General features: G+C 37.3%; 2 protein-coding genes across 2 annotated transcripts in view; both read left to right on the forward strand.

The window, feature by feature from the left end:
* The window catches only part of rassf4a (Ras association domain family member 4a), a 44674-nt gene extending 39640 nt beyond the window's left edge, over positions 1-5034 (forward strand). Inside the window, exons 10-11 of the mRNA XM_053621278.1 lie at positions 2957-3054; positions 3264-5034. Coding sequence (XP_053477253.1) covers positions 2957-3054; positions 3264-3333 — 168 coding nt within the window. The 3' untranslated portion in view covers positions 3334-5034. The remainder of the gene's footprint in view (positions 1-2956; positions 3055-3263) is intronic.
* A 4421-nt stretch (positions 5035-9455) lies between these two features.
* On the forward strand, positions 9456-16778 carry paox (polyamine oxidase). The gene is made up of 7 exons (XM_053621283.1): positions 9456-9737; positions 13617-14106; positions 14231-14430; positions 14607-14862; positions 14941-15053; positions 15467-15621; positions 16004-16778. Exons 1-7 carry the CDS (start codon positions 9578-9580, stop codon positions 16148-16150), a joined length of 1521 nt encoding a protein of 506 aa, XP_053477258.1. The 5' UTR covers positions 9456-9577; the 3' UTR covers positions 16151-16778.
* The last annotated feature ends 353 nt before the right edge of the window (positions 16779-17131 follow it).

Genomic DNA, 17131 nt, shown 5'->3' on the forward strand with positions numbered 1-17131 from the left:
TAATGGTCGATCCCAGTACTGAATAATATTGGAGAACATTGAGTATTGTGAGAATTATTACACCATTTATATCACATTACTCAACATAGTTGTACAGATGATTCACAGTACTTGTATTTCTTTTTGACGTCTGTATAATTACCATGTGAACCTGAGGACAGTGTGTGTGTGTGTGTGTGTGTGTGTGTGTGTACACACCATTCACATCCTGCCTCATTAATCCTGTCTGAGCCGCTTCAGTGGGTTTTTTTTAGTGCAGGAGCTGGACAACCTGTCCACTGAATACACTGTAACACCTCTACATGTACACGTGCGCATGCACACACACCACACAAAACCAGAAAAACATTCAGCCATTTACTCCAACAAGCAGCAAACACTGAATAAACGGAAGCCAAAGCAACAAAGTCGTGAGGTTAAGAGGCTACAGTGATTGATGCCTCCTCCTCTCGCCCTCTCTCGCTCTGTTTCTGCCGAGTGGAATATTTACACAAAAATTAGGCTTTCACTTCGCACTGAACGTGTTGCTTAGTTATTTATAAAGAATTTCACACGTGGCAAAAAGTCACATGAAGACTGGAAGGACAGAGCGGTAAGAGTGTACCAGGGCAACACAAATCGAATAATTAAGCAACTGTTTTATTGTGGTGGCTGCTCTTTAATAAAAGCTGAAACTAAATTAAAATAGTGACACAGAAAAGCCTGAGGTCAATTTAAAGCAATAAAAGATAATCAGATTCGTTTCGGTAGATTATTAATAATGTCAGTATGGATGTAGCAAAAATAAATTTCAAGAAACAGCTATTTTCATTATATTTTTGACAGGCCAGCTGGTGCAACATCAATCCTATACAATGTTAAGGTTTTGATGAGAGCTGAGCAATGTCTGGGCAGCTTGAACTATTCTGGCCATTTTCCTCTGACCTCTATTATCAACAAGTTGTTTCCAGACACAGAACTGTCGCTCACTCAATCGGGTTTTTTTTCTTCACCATGCAATGTAAACTATAGAGACTGTTGTGTGTGTAAATCCCAGGAGATAAGCAGTTTCTGAAAAACTCAGACCAGCCCATCTCGTACCAACAACCATGCCACGTTCGAAGTCATAGAAATCACATTTTTTCTTCATTCTGATGTTTGATGAGAACATTAACTGAAGCTCTTGACCTGTATCTGCATGTTTGCATTACGCTGCTGTCACATGATTGGCTGATTGCATGAATTCTTTTTCAACATCTCAAAGACGTGTTTAACAAACTATCAGAGAGCAGTAAAAGTAGCGAAAGCTAAGTTTTTCTCTAAAGTAATTGCTGATAGTCCACCATCGACCAAAAGTATTGTTTAATACAATCGACTCTGTTTTAAGCCCTAGGAGAGATGCTTTTTTTTGGATGTTACCCAAGAGACCTGTGATGAATTTGTAAACTTTTTTACTCACAAAAGTGAACAGATTAAAGGTGCTGTTTACTCACCCTTTGATCAAGCATTCATACCTTCTCCATCTAGCTCTCTGACTCAATTTCAACCAGTTTCATCAGCACAGTTGGCAGATGTTGTCTCCAAGATGAAGTGTTCCAATTATAAGCTGGATATTCTTCCTCCACATCTTTTCAAATACATTTTTATAACTGTTCGCTCCAGTGTGGCATATATAATTAATAGCTTCTTAGCAAATGGAGTTGTTCCATGCAATGTTTTAAACATGCAATTCTACATCCCTTGTTAAAAAAAAAAAACTCTCTTGGATCCGACAATACACAATAATTATAGACCACTAGATCACTAAATTCCCTTTTTATGTCCAAGATTCTGCAGAGAGTTGTCCATTCACAGCTCTGTTCCTATAAAAATGCAGTCAACATTCTTGATGCATTTTACTTGGGCTTTAGACCTTTGCACAGCACCGAATCTGCGTTGTTGAAGGTCACTATTAACATTTTGCTGATTCTGGCTCACATGTTGTTTTAGTTTTATTAGATCTCAGTGTGCATTCGACACTATCGACCATAACATTCTTATCAATTGTCTTGAGTATTTGGTTTGCATCCAGGGAACGGCCCTTCAGTGGTTTGCCTCCTATCTGAAAGACAGGACATTTTCTGTTAACTTAGGGCAATTGGCATTGGCTTCCTGTGAAATTCAGGGTGGATTTTAAAATTCTGCTCTATGTCTATAAAGCACTCTCTGGTCTCGCACCCAAATATCAGTGATCTTCATCATTACTCCCACACAAGAGCTCTCAGATTGTCTGATCAGCTTCTTTTGAGAGTTTGCTATAGAAATCAAAGATCGTGCCCTTTCTGTGGTCCTAAACTCTAGACCTCTGTGAGGTCAAGGAATTTTGTTTCAACTTCTGTTGTTTTAAATGTACTCTATAAATAAAGGTTGACGACTTGAATGTGCAAATATACAGGTGTTCCTAATAAAGTGGACAGTGAGTGTAGTTTACCAAACCTATGTGGAAAGGGTTTTATTTAGACTCATTTCTAATCTTGCCTTTGCTTTCTGCTGTTGAGAAAGCAGCCAGTTTATAAATGCATTTAGTCTGCCTAAAGATGCCAAGTGCAATTTCCTTACACAGTGAATGTCAGGCTTTGATCAAGTTGATTGATGTTTACATTCAATATAGCCAAATTGACATAAGCCTAATCGGTTCTATTTGTGATTAGATGTTGGCTGTCCAGTTGTCTGCACATCATCGTGAGATGCATGCATGCATGCAAAAAAAAAAAAAGCATATTTCAGCTCAGGAAAACCTATAGCTTTCAGAACTATGTTTAGTAGAAAATGTCCAAATTTGACCATGTGAAGGGTTTTCCCAGACTTCCACACTTATAGTAAATAGATAAAGGTTCTGTCTAAACTCAAAATTAAACTACAGGATACTACAAGTCTATTTCTTGAAGTTTAGGATGTTAATACCACAATAGACGAGTGTTGTTGTTTTTCTTCCCAGGTTGCACAGTACATAAAGTTTGAGATGCCTGTATTGGATAGCTTTGTCACAAAACTGAGGGAAGAAGAGGAGAGAGAGATTTCAAAACTGACAGAAAAGTATGTCATAGCATATATATGATATCATTCTTATTACTGTTCTGATTCTACAAATGACATCTACTGCAAATGTGATATCCTTTACTGTGTTTGTTTCTACTCTATGCTACAATAATGAGTTTAATGCTAGATAAAGTAATTATTTTCACAAGGACAATAAAGCCTGAAAGCTTCACTAACTCTAACATTATTTACATTCTTTTTTATAGGTATGGTGTACTGAAATCAGTGATACAACAACAGCTAAAGGATATTTCTGAAAGTGCAGACTGTGTGTGAAGATATAGATTTCTTACTTGTTTTTGACTGAGGACATACTAGATGCAATATGATTTATACTTAGGAGTTTGGAAGTACCAGTAACTGATTTCACATAGAATACTCAGGAGTGACACACAATGTGAGATGCTACTGTTAAAATACTTTATAAAGCACTTAAGTATTTTTAAATGCTGAGGGTTGGTTTTTTATTTTTATTTTTAAAGTTAGTGACACTTCTTGAACTACATATCATAATTAAACACTGAATGTATTTGGTTGAACACAATACACTTTTTAAGAATGTATAATAAAACATTTTTATTTATTATTTTTTTTACAGATGTTCAGTCTATGTATTTCCATGTGGTTCGTGGTATTTCTAGTAAAATGCATTAATTGTAAGGTATGTTTCAGATATATTTGATTCCACAAACCTGCAAAAGGAGGCACTCCAGACATACATAAGTGCAAAGAGCAGCAGAAAATCAAAAAGCACAACAACCAGACCAAAAGCTCAAGCGTAAATTCAGAAACACATCAGTGTCACTTGAGAAACATTGGCCCGTACTGACATCACATGCTCACTACTGCTTTTCAGTCTGTTATCTAGTTAACCTCGTGAACACGATGTTATTATAGGGATTAGTAATTCATTCTTGTGAGTAACCTGGCTTCCTTTTTCAGTGCTCACACGCTCATAATGCTGAGAAAAGTTGACTGCATATGTAGATAACATTACATGAATGCCCTTGATGATACGTTTTTTTTTTAAAGTATGAATAAAAACATGAGTAGATTCATTTAAACTGTTTTTGAAGGTCTTGTCTATTTTTGAAGACTGACGCACACTGTAACCAATCAGCAGCGAGCATGTGATGTTCAACAAGGACCTGCCCTTTCTATTTCTACTTAAAGTTGCTATGTTTTCTAATTTTCTGCTGTAATTTTGCTTTGTTTATGTGTTTTGCATTTTCAGGTCCACCATTAAAACAAAATACATCATCCATCAGGCCTACAAAGAATTTGATTTCCAGTTTTCAAATCACTACTACAGTTAAATATTATATATTTTCTTTGCTCTGCTCCCAAACCTCACTTTTATATACATGTTGTTATTATGCTACATGATCTCATTATCTCAATTCATTGTCAGGGTTGCTTTCCTTGAGAAGAAAAAAGTAATTTGCTGTTTCCTGCATCCTAACAATGAGTCCTGCAGAGTTACTCATTGTTCTGTGAGTGAGCTATGGAGAGTAGCAGTTCCCACGAGCTATTCCAGGAGCAGTTTTGATGATAATATGACAAGTAATCAGTGTCTGCTGGTAGGAGTGCCACTCTTACACGGTGGCATCATGGGAAACAATGTAGAGCCAATTTCTCACGTTGGTGATTTGGGCCTTCTCATCACACACAACTTGAACATTGATGGAGTAATAGCCCTTGTTGCGAAACAGCTCTCCATTTTCTCCACCTGGGTTTTGAATGGGAATATGAGTGCAGTCAATTGCTCGTGTAACTCCTGGAAAACCAACTCTTCTATAAAATCCAGTAGATGTTTCTCCTGTTGGGGCAAATCTTATAAACTGATTTTTCAAGGCTGCAATTGCCCCCGATACTCTTCCAACAATTCTGCTCACTGTTGATTTATTTACTGCAAAGAGGTCTCCATCCACCATTTGGAAACAACCAGTAGCGTAAAAGCGCAAGGCTATTAAAAGCTGGAGCATGGGTGGTATGGCTGCATTTTGGTCACTGCCATGTCTAATTGCAGGTTCAATTTTTTGATTTGATATAATGACAGTTTCCTTGCTGAATCGGTATCTGTTTGAAAATTCAGGACCATCATAAAACTCAACAGGTTTGAGACGGTCCGTTATTTTTTTGCGAGGAACTCTTTCATTTTCTCCAATCCACCAAATAGGTGCTGCCATTTTGACAATTCGAACCTCCTCAATAGCAAGTTTAAATTTAATCTCTAACTGAAATTTAAATCTGAGTTTAAAGTGGTGGAGTAACAAGATCATAGTTAATCCAGGTTTATTGTGAAATGAAATCCAGAATTAAAGTGATGGTTTAAATGTAAGCTTGCTTATATTTAAACAAATTTTAAAGTTTGGTGCAACAGAATTATTAGATAAACCTTGATTTAATCTAAATTTAAGCTTAATCCTTATTGGTGCAACCCACCCAGTTAGTATGTTATGATTCATTATTAGAGTGTTGTTTTTTTTTTGTTTTTTATAGCATGTTTACCGGGTGGCACACGTTTGGGGGGGGGGGGGGGTAATGTTCAGGGCCCCCTTATTATTAATATTTTGTTGTATAATAAAAAAAATAGTGGCAGTAAATGCAACCTCAAACATAAACAGACACACATGTATCTATTCAACAGTCTGAATAGGCAAACCAAAACAATGTAGGGTAGGCTTATGTATTGTGTCCAGCAATCTTTCAAATCACACACATAGTACATACAAATGTTTAGTATCGTGGGTTTATTGTTTACAAAAACAATACATTCCATTTTGGGTCAAAAGAGTTCACAAAAAAAAAAAAACAGAAAAGGCGTTCAACGATTAGGCCTACATTAGAGCAAAACACAGCTGTGCAGTATTACCAACTACAAACAAACAGATAACTTAAAAATCCACTGACAGCTCCAACCTGTTATGTTATCCGACCTAAACAATCAGACAGTCTAATTAAGAAAAACGAGCAACTGAACGAAATCATTAAACACGTTCAAATGGGGGAAAGTTTTTCAAATGAGAACAATGCATTACTGAGCCAGGTTATAGGCAACACAACAAACACCATTTTGGCTATTTAAAGCTTCATCTTCCTCGCCTTTTCTTTGGCAAATCTGGCGACTATCTTGTTCTTGTTAATGTCAATTTCCCTTTCGATGCAGAGCAGCGATAAATTTAACAGCTGCGACTCACCCATGCTTGACCGCAAGTAACTTTTGGTGAGTTTCAGAAGGCTGTAAGTCCTTTCTGCCAGTTACTGTTCTAAAGGGAAATGACGCATATGTAAACAAATTGCAACACACTATTATTTTAGGCCTCCTATTCTAATAATCCATCTAATTGGGTGCATGGTGGCTTAGTGGTTAGCACGTTCGCCTCACACCTCCAGGGTTGGGGGTTCGAATTCCCGCTGCTGCCCCTGTAGGGAGTTTGCATGTTCTCCCCGTGCTGCAGAGCTTTCCTCCGGGTACTCCGGTTTCCTCCCCCAGTCCAAAGACATGCATTGTAGGCTGGTCGGCATGTCCAAAGTGTCCGTAGTGTATGAAAGGGTGTGTGAATATGTGTGTGATTGTGCAATGGCCTGACACCCTGCCCGGACTGGACATGTCCCCTGGGGTAGGCTTCAGGTTCCCTGTGACCCTGAAGGACAAGCAGTATAGAAAATGGATGGATGTGTACTAATTCTTTTATTACCTGCTCTGATTACCACCCAAATAATTGGTGTTTTTGTGGATTAATGAAACACAGTGCAGAGAAAATTTACATGTGAAATTAGGTATATTCTGGACCCTGTATTCATTCAAAACTTTCATTTAAAATCAATGGCCATGATAGGTCTACAATAAATATATTGCCATTTCCACTGCCTCTCTGTTACATTATCACTTAAGCTGTAGTGTAGTTTAGTTATATAGAAATAAAGTGCAACAATTCTGCCATCTAGTGGTTCATGCCACATTTTTATTCTTATCACATAAAATAAAAAATGATACACACAAATCAGCCATAACATTAAAACCACACTGACAGGTGAAGTGAATAACTGATTAGCTTGTTACAGTGGCACCTGCCAAGGGGTGGGATATATCAGGCAGCAAGCAAACAGTCAGTTCTCAAAGTTGATGTGTTGGAAGCAGGAAAAATGGGCAAGCGTAAGGATCTGAGAGACTTTGACAAGGGCCAAATTGTGATGGCTAGATGACTGGGTCAGAGCATCTCCAAAACAGCAGGTCTTATGTGGTGTTCCCGGTATGCAGTGGTTAGTACCTATCATTGACGCATGTGGGGAGCGGAGGCTAGCCCATCTGGTCCGATCCCACAGAAGAGCTGCTGTAGCACAAATTGCTGAAAAAGTTAATGCTGGCTGTGATAGAAGGGTTTCAGAACACAGTGCGTCACAGTTTGCTGTTTATGGGGATGTGTAACCGCAGACCGATTAGAGTTATTTTGAGGGGACAGCAAATTTACACTGTTACACAAGCTGTACACTCACTACATTGTAGCAAAGTGTCATTTTTTTAGTGTTGTCACATCAAAAGATATAATCAAATATTTACAAAAATGTGAGGGGTGTACTCACTTTTGTGAGATACTGTATGTATATATATATACTTTGTATCCACGTTTGTCCTATTTGACAAAGACATTTTGGCTAATGCGGTTGTGGGGGCGCGTAGAAAATAGGGTAGACTACACCGTTATAACAAACAGCAGAAGGCACATTGCTACCATCTGCTGTTCGGTCTGAGTCCCAGAGATATGCCGCGTCTTCTACTCTGACTAAAACAGTGCGCCCCTAGCGGATAATTTAGGAATAGCATTTTATTAAAATTGTCCAGTTCGGGTCTTTTATGCATTTTTTTACTTTCAAAATTCATCCTGCAGGCCGGATTGAACCACCTAGCGGGCCGGTTTTGGCCCGTGGGCTGTACGACTGACACCCCTGCGGTTTACCCATTTCTTTAGACCCGTTTAAGTTCCCAGCAGGAAAACTGTGCTTTTTGTCACATCCTTCGTCACGTAATTATGGAATTAGATCTCTCTTTCAAAAGGAGCTTGTAACAACTCCATATGTGGTATCATATTGGAAGAACTCAGTTGACCATACGGATTGGAAAAAAGTATGGACTCTGCCTTTGAAATAGGCTACATAATAACTAACAAGGTTTGACAAATTTCATTCAAATTATTACACAAATTTTACCCGGTTAAAATCAGATATAGACACAAGTTGTACTTTTTGTGGTGCCCCTAATGAAACTGTTCTTCATATCTTCTGGGATTGTCCTCACACACAGCTAATTTGGGTCGAATTTTCTAAATTTATTAACTGCAATGTGTTTCCGGGTTTCTCTTTGTTTGGTTTTTGTTTGTTTGTTTGTTTGTTTGTTTTTAAGGATGTAGCCTACTGTTTGGCTCCTGTAATGTACAAAAAGCTAACTTTAATTAATACTTTATTATTAATCTATTATTGCTGCTTGCAAAATTGCACATTCACCGCAGTAAATTCACTCATCAAAATCCCTTATCCATTGTTTTTAGAAGAAAGGTCCAACAGTACATCCAAAATATTTCATCATCTATGAATTTTAAAGCTCTTAAGACAATTAACTTGTTTCACCTTTTTCATTTATTTCAGTAAAGTTTTGGGGGGGGGGGGGAGTTGGGGGGAGGAGGTATGCAGCCTATATGCATATATGTATAAATGATCCTTTGCTTTCATTATCATTTCATTGTATGCAACTTTTACATTTTGCTATGTATTTGTATTTTTGATACCTTGGCATTATTTAAAAATAATATAATAATACTAATAATAAATAAAAAGAAAGTACAGTTAATCTAGCCGCACATAATTTTTAAGGACGCAGCTTTTACACATTTAGCGGTAACTACGGTGGCAGAGACGCAAAACAATTCGCTAATATGAAAGCAAAGTAACAAACCCGAGCACAAAATAACAAATCCAAAAACAAAACAACAAATTATAAACACAATGGCAAATCTAAAAACACATTAACAAATCATTTTGTTTTCAGACTTGTTATTTTGTTTTCATATTTGTGATTTTATTTGCATTTCTCGGCCACCGTAGGTAACAGCACAGAAAGCGGAAAACGAGCTACTACACAACAAAGACATAACGTTTCATACAAAACGATCATTTTAAATAAATAAGTAACAAAACAAACACAACAATTGACAGTATTTCTGAGTATACAGTCAAAAGTTGTTTTTTTATAACCATTTACATTTAAATAATGGCAAAATCAATCAAGTTGATAATAATAATGTAAAGATTTATTTTAGAAAAAAAAAAAACATTTAGCCTGTAAACTCGGACTCTCGCTTTCCGCTTTCGGTGCTGTTACCAATAAGTGTGTAAAAGCCGCGCCCCCCAAAAAATGTGTGTGCGGGTATATTAACGGTGCTTCCAGGAATAGTGACTGGTTTAACCTCAGTGTCTACTTGTGGGTATTATTCAGTACTTTATACGGCTCAGAAAGAGGAAGATGGCTCTCCATTCCGGTGTTGATGCAAGACTCCTTATTGTCGGATGCGGGATTTCAGGAATCGGTGCTGCGCAGAAGTTAATCAAACAGGGTTTCCGAAATGTCCGCATTATTGAAGCAACGTCAAGAAGCGGAGGAAGAGTTAAAACCGGCAGACTGGGTAAGAGAGAGCGAGTAAACGCCTGTAACCTGTTGTAATCTGTGGCTAAAACATTGAACTTCTGATCCCGAGTTCAAATCGCAGCACTCCCAGTGCTTATGTAATAGCAATGCTATTAACCTAAACTGCATCATAACAATCAGGATAAGGGACTTTGCCAAATACTGTAAATGTAAATAATCGAATACCCGAGTGTTGATGTTTTCTCTCTACCACTCTCTTGGGTCACTTGTGTGTGTTACACCGTTATTTCTTTTTACAGGGGTCCTGTAAGTAACTGAATACATGTATAATATCAAATCAAGTGGGTTTTTATTGTGATTCCTCTATATAGCTTGTATACAATGGAACGAAATGGTGTTTCTTTAGGACCATGATGCAACACGGAACAGTACGAAAGACTACATAACGGTGTGAGACGAGTGCAAAATCAACAAATACACAGAGCAACACAATACATACACAGGACTTTAAATACGCAGGACAATACATACACAGGACTTTAAATACACAGAGCAACACAATACATACACAGGACATAGGCTATTTAAGTTACTGCCCTACTGGTATTTCTGTCAAAGTTTTATAGGCTTGTGGTATACTACACTTGCAAAAGAAATAAAGTATTCGTCAGAGAAACGTGCGACCGTGTTTCACTTCTTCTCCCTTTGCGGGTTAATCACAGTACTGTATCCCACAGCACCCTCAGGCTGTTTCTCATTGCACCAGACACAACAAGGTTGTATTGAGTTGTTTCACTGACCGAAGTGCCAAAGTAAACGTGCATGTTTTGTTGCGAAACAGAGGCCTGTGTTTTGTGCTCTAAATTTAAGCAAGAGTATGGCAGGTTATAGACTACCTCTGTGACTCAAACAGGAATGGTTTTGTGATAATGTTACCTATCAGTTTTTTTTTTTGTTGTTTTTTTTTTTTGTTTGTTTTTTAGGAAAAGCTTATAAAATAGTATAATAAAAGTACAAAGTAAAATGTATTTATGATCTGGCAGGGTGCAATTGCAGCCTTGAAAAACTGCTTATGTGTTGTGGGAAGAAGTCAGTATAATCATTACAGTGTTATGTCAGATCTTTTATGGTACTGTTTTTTAGTTGGTTACTGAGTGAACATGAACTATAGTGATAACTTTATAGACCTGTACCTCTGGACTGTATGAACTATGCACTGTCACTCCCTTAGAAAATGTTTGTCAAGGTTACACATATGTCCTTATCAGCATGTTCATTTCTGCAGGAGAAGTAGCAGCTATGTAATACTTTAGTCCAGAGGTTCCCAAACTTTTCCAGGGCAAGGCCCCCCAAATGGTGTTAAAATTTGACCGAGGCCCCCCTTTTGCAAGATGTCTTTAAAACACATTAAAAATACAGACTTCTGAATATATCCCTTTTTAAAATTAATAATTACATCTTACATCTTTACATTACATTAGGAATTAAGTGTGCGTGTGTGTGGTTGTCTGAGAGTGAGAAAGAGAAAACATACATTTATTTATTTTTCACACCAAATTGTTGAGGCCACCCGGGCGGCCCCCACTTTGAAAACCACTTCTTTACTACATCAAGCACAATGGCATAATGTTTGCTTTATACCACAGTGCTGTTGAATTCTTAAATCTGATTGGTTAGAAGGTTTATTAAAAGGTGATTTTCTTTAACAGCATGGCTCTGACCATTCCAACTGGAATTCATATAACAGGTTTAGGTTAATGTGCTTGCTCTAATACATTACTATTTCTATTAACTGTGAGGCCCCATTCACATGGCCTTGCATGGCAGACACTCCAAATAATCTAAGCCTAATAATAAAGAGATTAATAAAAATTATAATATTTTATAGTGAAATTATCTGCAAATCTATTGAACTTTTACTTTCACACTATCCATTGTTACCCAGATGAGGATGGGTTCCCTTCTGAGTCTGGTTCCTCTCAAAGTTTCTTCCATATATCATCTTAGGGAGTTTTCCTTACCACCGTCGCCACCAGCTTGCTCAATAGGGATAAATTCACACTTATAATCTGTATCCTGTGTTTATATGTTTCTGTAAAGCTGCTTTGAGACAATGACCGTTGTAAAAAGCGCTATACAAATACAACTTAATTGAATTGAATCTGTAAGGATGCATTAATTTATTATTCATGAAAGGAGTAATGGGTGCTAGGGCTGTGTAACCCTCACTCAGTTTTCCTCCATGGGAAAGATTTCAAGACAGGATTTAAAGCTCTGACAAAAGATGTCAGTGAGGGGATGACTGTTTAAAGATGATGTTATGAAAGTCATAACAGGAGCTTGTTTCATGGCCATTACACAACATTAAATGTAACTAGATACTGATTAGAAAGTACCACATGTTGTTCTTGAATTAATACAAAAATCTTACAGTTGAGGTCATAAGTTTACATACGCCTTACAGAATCTGCAGAATGTTTAATAAAAAAAAATAATAATCACAGGGATCATTAAAATTGCATTGTTTTTTATTTAGTTCTTTATTTCACATAACAAATGTTTACATCTAGTTCACAAGTCAGAATAATTGAATTGACACAAATGAACCACTTCAAAAGTTTACATACCCTCGATTCTTAATACTGTGTGTCGTTACCTGGATGATCAACAACTGTTTTTATGTTTTGTGTTTTTAAAAAAAGGTGCAAACATTCACTGATTATGTTTAAATGGAGAGCAGTAATCTAATTATTGACCTTGTTCTGAATAAGACAATATTGTGATTAAGGTGTTTACTTGAGTTGCTTTTAGAATATTCCTTTCACGTACCCGTTTTACATGTTATTGAACATAGAGCGATTAACGACACACGTCATTACATCACTGCGCCACGCTGTCCGACGTCCCTCCAGAATTTCACATATCAACATAGAGTTCGTCTTCGTTATGGTACCGTATACAGTTTTTGTGTTACATTTTTAATTTTACGAAAGCTTCAAGTGCAGTTAATTATTTGTCATGCTGTATGTGCAAATAGATGACTGCTTGAAGCCGTGGGTTGCGTCCAAAACCGCGTACTTACCTACTATATAGTAGCCGATATACATGTGTATTTCACCTACTATATAGCAGGTAAGTACGCGGTTTAGGACGCAGTCGCGCTCTCTTGTTTGCCATCAAAGCACTGCCGTGTGTGTACGTGTCCTGTCGCAAAATGTGGTGAAAACTCCCACACGACGTTAATAATGTGATTAAGGTGTGTACATGTCTGTAATGCACGTTATGACATTAGCCGGATTAAGGTAATCAATAATCACTGTTTACATGGTAGTTGCTTAACAGAGTATTGTCTTAATCGGTTTAACATTGGATTATTGCTGTCCATGTAAACGTACTGACTGATGCTCAAGAATGCAATACACTACATTAAGTGCCGGGAGATGTAAACATTTGAACAGGATTATTGATGTAAATTGTTTTTACAATACATTCTTTTTTTTTTCATTTAGTACTGTGCTTCAGAAGCTACATAAGATATTTACATGTTTCCCAGAAGACAAAATAATAACAATTTACACACGATCATCCTGTTCAAATGTTTACACCCCTCTGGCTCTTAATGTATCGTGTTGCCTTCTTGAGACTCAATGAATGTTTGCACCTTTTGTAATAGTTTTGTACAAGTCCCTCAGTTGTACTAAGTGTGCAAAGATCCTGTGATCTGCTATGATAAAAGAGAAATTAAACACTTTAGAATGTACTGTTCTAGGAGCACAATCAACTAAGCCATAGTGATTGTTTTATTCCTTACAGAATTCATATTCTCAAGCCATACAACTCAGAAGCAATATCATAACCTGACCTTAAATAAAATTAATTTGATATGTCACAAATCTTTACCTTTTTTCCCCTGCAGATGGTAAAATTATAGAAATAGGTGCCAACTGGATCCATGGTCCCTCACAAAAGAACCCAGTGTTTCACTTGGCCTGCCAGTACCAGTTACTTGATGAAGAGTGCATGTCTGAGGAGAATCAGTCTGTGGTTATTGATGGTCTTCCACCTTTGTTTTCTACTTGGCTTTCCAGCTCAGGCAAGAAGCTTGAGGCTGAGGTAATGGCACCTGCAGTAGAGGTCTTCCTGACATTACTTAAGAAGTGCCAGGAGTTCTACAACAGTAGCAGAGCACCCATGTCTAGTGTGGGGGAGTTTCTTAAAACAGAGGCTCTCCGGATCAGCAATGATGAATGGAAAGAAGATGAGGCCAGAAAGCTCAGACAGGCTCTGTTCAGCACACTACTGAAGCTTGAGTGTAGCATTAGTGGGACGCACACGATGGATGATGTGGACCTTGGCTCCTTTGGCATGTATAAGCCCCTTCCAGGGCTGGACTGCACTTTCCCAGGGTGAGCTGGCGAAGGACAATTGTGTCCTTCAGCTTATCTTCAGCTTATACTGAACCTTGACAACCAAAGCTGAGGATACAGTTAAATTTTTTAATTAATGTATGTATTTGTGTCCTTCTTGCAGAGGCTATGAAGGCTTAATTACACACATGATGAATGAACTGCCTAATGACATTGTCTTATTTAATAAACCAGTTAAGTGCATTCACTGGAATAACATTCACAGCCGGTCAAGCGCAAAGGAAGGAACGTGTCCTGTTACAGTTGAATGCATTAACGGAGAGACTTTTGAAGGAGATCATGTCATTGTTACCCTCCCACTGGGTATGAATAGTGGGTTACACCATCCCTCAATTGTCTCCTTTGTACATTTTCTATAATCTCATATCTGTATATCCTCATTATTTCATGTATATTAGAGCTTATTTAGTATTATTAACTCTGATATAAGAATTCCATGTTTTTTTGTTGTTTGTTTGTTTGTTTTTTCATCTGTAAAGGCTATATGAAGAAGCACCATGACACTCTTCTGAATCCTCCTCTGCCACAACACAAGTTGCACTCCATTCAGAGATTAGGCTTTGGGACCAATAATAAAATATTCTTAGAGTTCGAGCAGCCCTTCTGGGATGAAGATTGTGAAGTTATCTTCCTCATATGGGAGGATGAATATGATCTTCAGAATCCTGTTTCTGATATGAAGACTGCCTGGATCAGGAAGTTGTCATGCTTCACTGTACTGAAACCCGCCGAGAGGTAAGCAGAATTCAGTCCAGTAATTTTCCAGTACTTTATGTTGTATGTTAAGGTTTTTATTTCTCTCTGACTACACAGGTATGGCCACATTCTTTGTGGTTGGATTGCTGGGCATGAATCTGAGTATATGGAAACTCTGTGTGAAGAGGACGTGCTGTGCACGGTGACTCAGCTCCTTCAAAGATTTACAGGTAGTTATAATAATTGTAGTTAATCTCTGTTCACACTTATTATACAGTGGATATAAAAATCTGGCACACCCATGTTAAAATTACAGGTTTTTGTGGTGTATAAAAATTAAACCAAGATCATGCCAGGTCAGATCATGTTCAGTCGTTTACTGTTATTAATGTTATATAGCAACCAACAAAAAGCAAGTGAACAACAAATATAAATATTTTAGGGGGAAAAAGCACCTTTTTGTTTGTAATATAGAACTCTTTACAGTCTTTTGGGGTAAAAATCAATAACTTCTGACCAACAATTACAATTAAACAGGGTTGTGGTATACATCATGTTCCAAAATATTAAGTTACACTTTAATCTAAATTCAGCAGTCTATTTACACCCCAAATAATAAAAAAAATGTATTGTATTATTGCAGGAAATCCAACAATTGCACCAAAGAAGCTTGTACGGTCCCGGTGGTTCCATGATCCCTACACTTTCGGATCGTACTCTTATGTGGCAAACGGTTGCTCAGGTCAAGATATCGATAACCTGGCCGAGCCTCTTCCACTGACGGGCTCAAATGCTCAGGTATATTACATTATCACTATCTTCATCACTTCATAACACACAGTAAGGCCTTCTGATTGCTTTGGCGTTTGAAAGTCTGTATAATGGTGAAGCCTGTAGAGTGTTGTATTTTATAACATTCTGCTTTCTTTGCAATAACAAATTTATTTGTATTGTGTCATGGGGTGAACTTTAACAGATTGAAAATCTTATATATATATATATATATATATATATATATATATATGTGTGTGTGTGTGTGTATATTGTCTTCATTAGTTTGCATATTATTTAGCATGCGATTATTATTATTATTATTAGTAGTAGTAGTAGTGGTATTACTGTTATTACCGTTATTGTTTGTTTGTTTTAAAGAGTGATCTAGCTCAGCTTTCTTCTTCAGCCCTTACAGGTGCTGTTTGCTGGAGAGGCCACTCACAAATCGTTCTTTTCCACTGTTCATGGAGCTTTGCTTGCTGGCTGGAGAGAAGCAGACCGTCTGATATCACACTACAAGCCATCACCAAGGAAGGTCACAGCAAATCTGTAAAGAGTGAACTATGTGCTTGTTTTAAAGAGATGCAAATTATATACTGATGGGACAAAAAGATCACTCCATCTTTTGAATATCAGTTGTAATAATGTAATAATTAATTTATAAAGGTTTATAATTGTAAGGTCTATAATTTTACGTGGCAAGATTACTTTCAACTTTCTGTTCTTTGTCAGGTTTCAGCCAAATACACCAATCCAACTGTCCAAAACTGGACATCTGGACAAATTCTGAAACTAAAAAAAAATCAGGAGTTATGATCAAATTATTTCTGAGCAGTTAATTTGATTGACCAGATTTGTCAATGTTCAGAAACTGTTGCTGTAATGGTTTTACCACCTTCTTTTGAAAAACACTAGAGAGCTGAAAATCTTTGGAAATTCTAAACAGGTAAGTAGTATTACCATCACCTTTACCACAATCTAGGGCTGTGCCTGAAATCGTGTTCTGTAACAGTATGTACTGGATTCTATATAGTACCTGATAATTTCGTGTTTACTAGTTTGGTTTTTCTAGTTTTTCTGAGTTTCTGCATCTCCTGGTTTCCTAGTGTTTCTTGTTCCTAGAGTCTCTTCCATGAGTCTGTTTCCCTGTGTTTTGTCTGGAATAAAGAAGTTCTGCATGAGATTCAGTAAAAGGTTTATTTTTTTAGACCTTATACAAACAGAGAGCACAGCAACAAGCAGATGTCTACATGCAAACCTTTATTTTAACCACCAATAACTGAAAATATAGGTTTTACAAACTAGGTCTTCTAATAGTTGGTGCTAGCTATCTTGTATAGCTCTAGCTGAGTGCTAGAAGTTAATGGTAACTATCTATGCAATGGGCCCAAAATCTCAATGTTTCCTTACACCTTGCTGCATGTTACATCAGCTAATGTAGGATGTTTGAATATTAATGGCCTAACATTGCTCATTTCATTAATGTATGAGCATGAATGTTGCTTGTCCTCTGTTACTTCAGTTGTCATGGCAG

Source organism: Ictalurus furcatus, chromosome 3, assembly GCF_023375685.1.
Source record: "Ictalurus furcatus strain D&B chromosome 3, Billie_1.0, whole genome shotgun sequence".
In the NCBI taxonomy this organism is placed as follows: Eukaryota; Metazoa; Chordata; class Actinopteri; order Siluriformes; family Ictaluridae; genus Ictalurus; species Ictalurus furcatus.

Bases quoted from the DNA above. Each gene is read 5' to 3' on its own strand.
- paox (XM_053621283.1), top strand. From the start codon at position 9,578: ATGGCTCTCCATTCCGGTGTTGATGCAAGACTCCTTATTGTCGGATGC. The intron at 9,738-13,616 runs GTAAGAGAGAGC...TTTCCCCTGCAG, and splicing joins AGTTAAAACCGGCAGACTGG to ATGGTAAAATTATAGAAATA. The intron at 14,863-14,940 runs GTAAGCAGAATT...CTGACTACACAG, and splicing joins GTACTGAAACCCGCCGAGAG to GTATGGCCACATTCTTTGTG.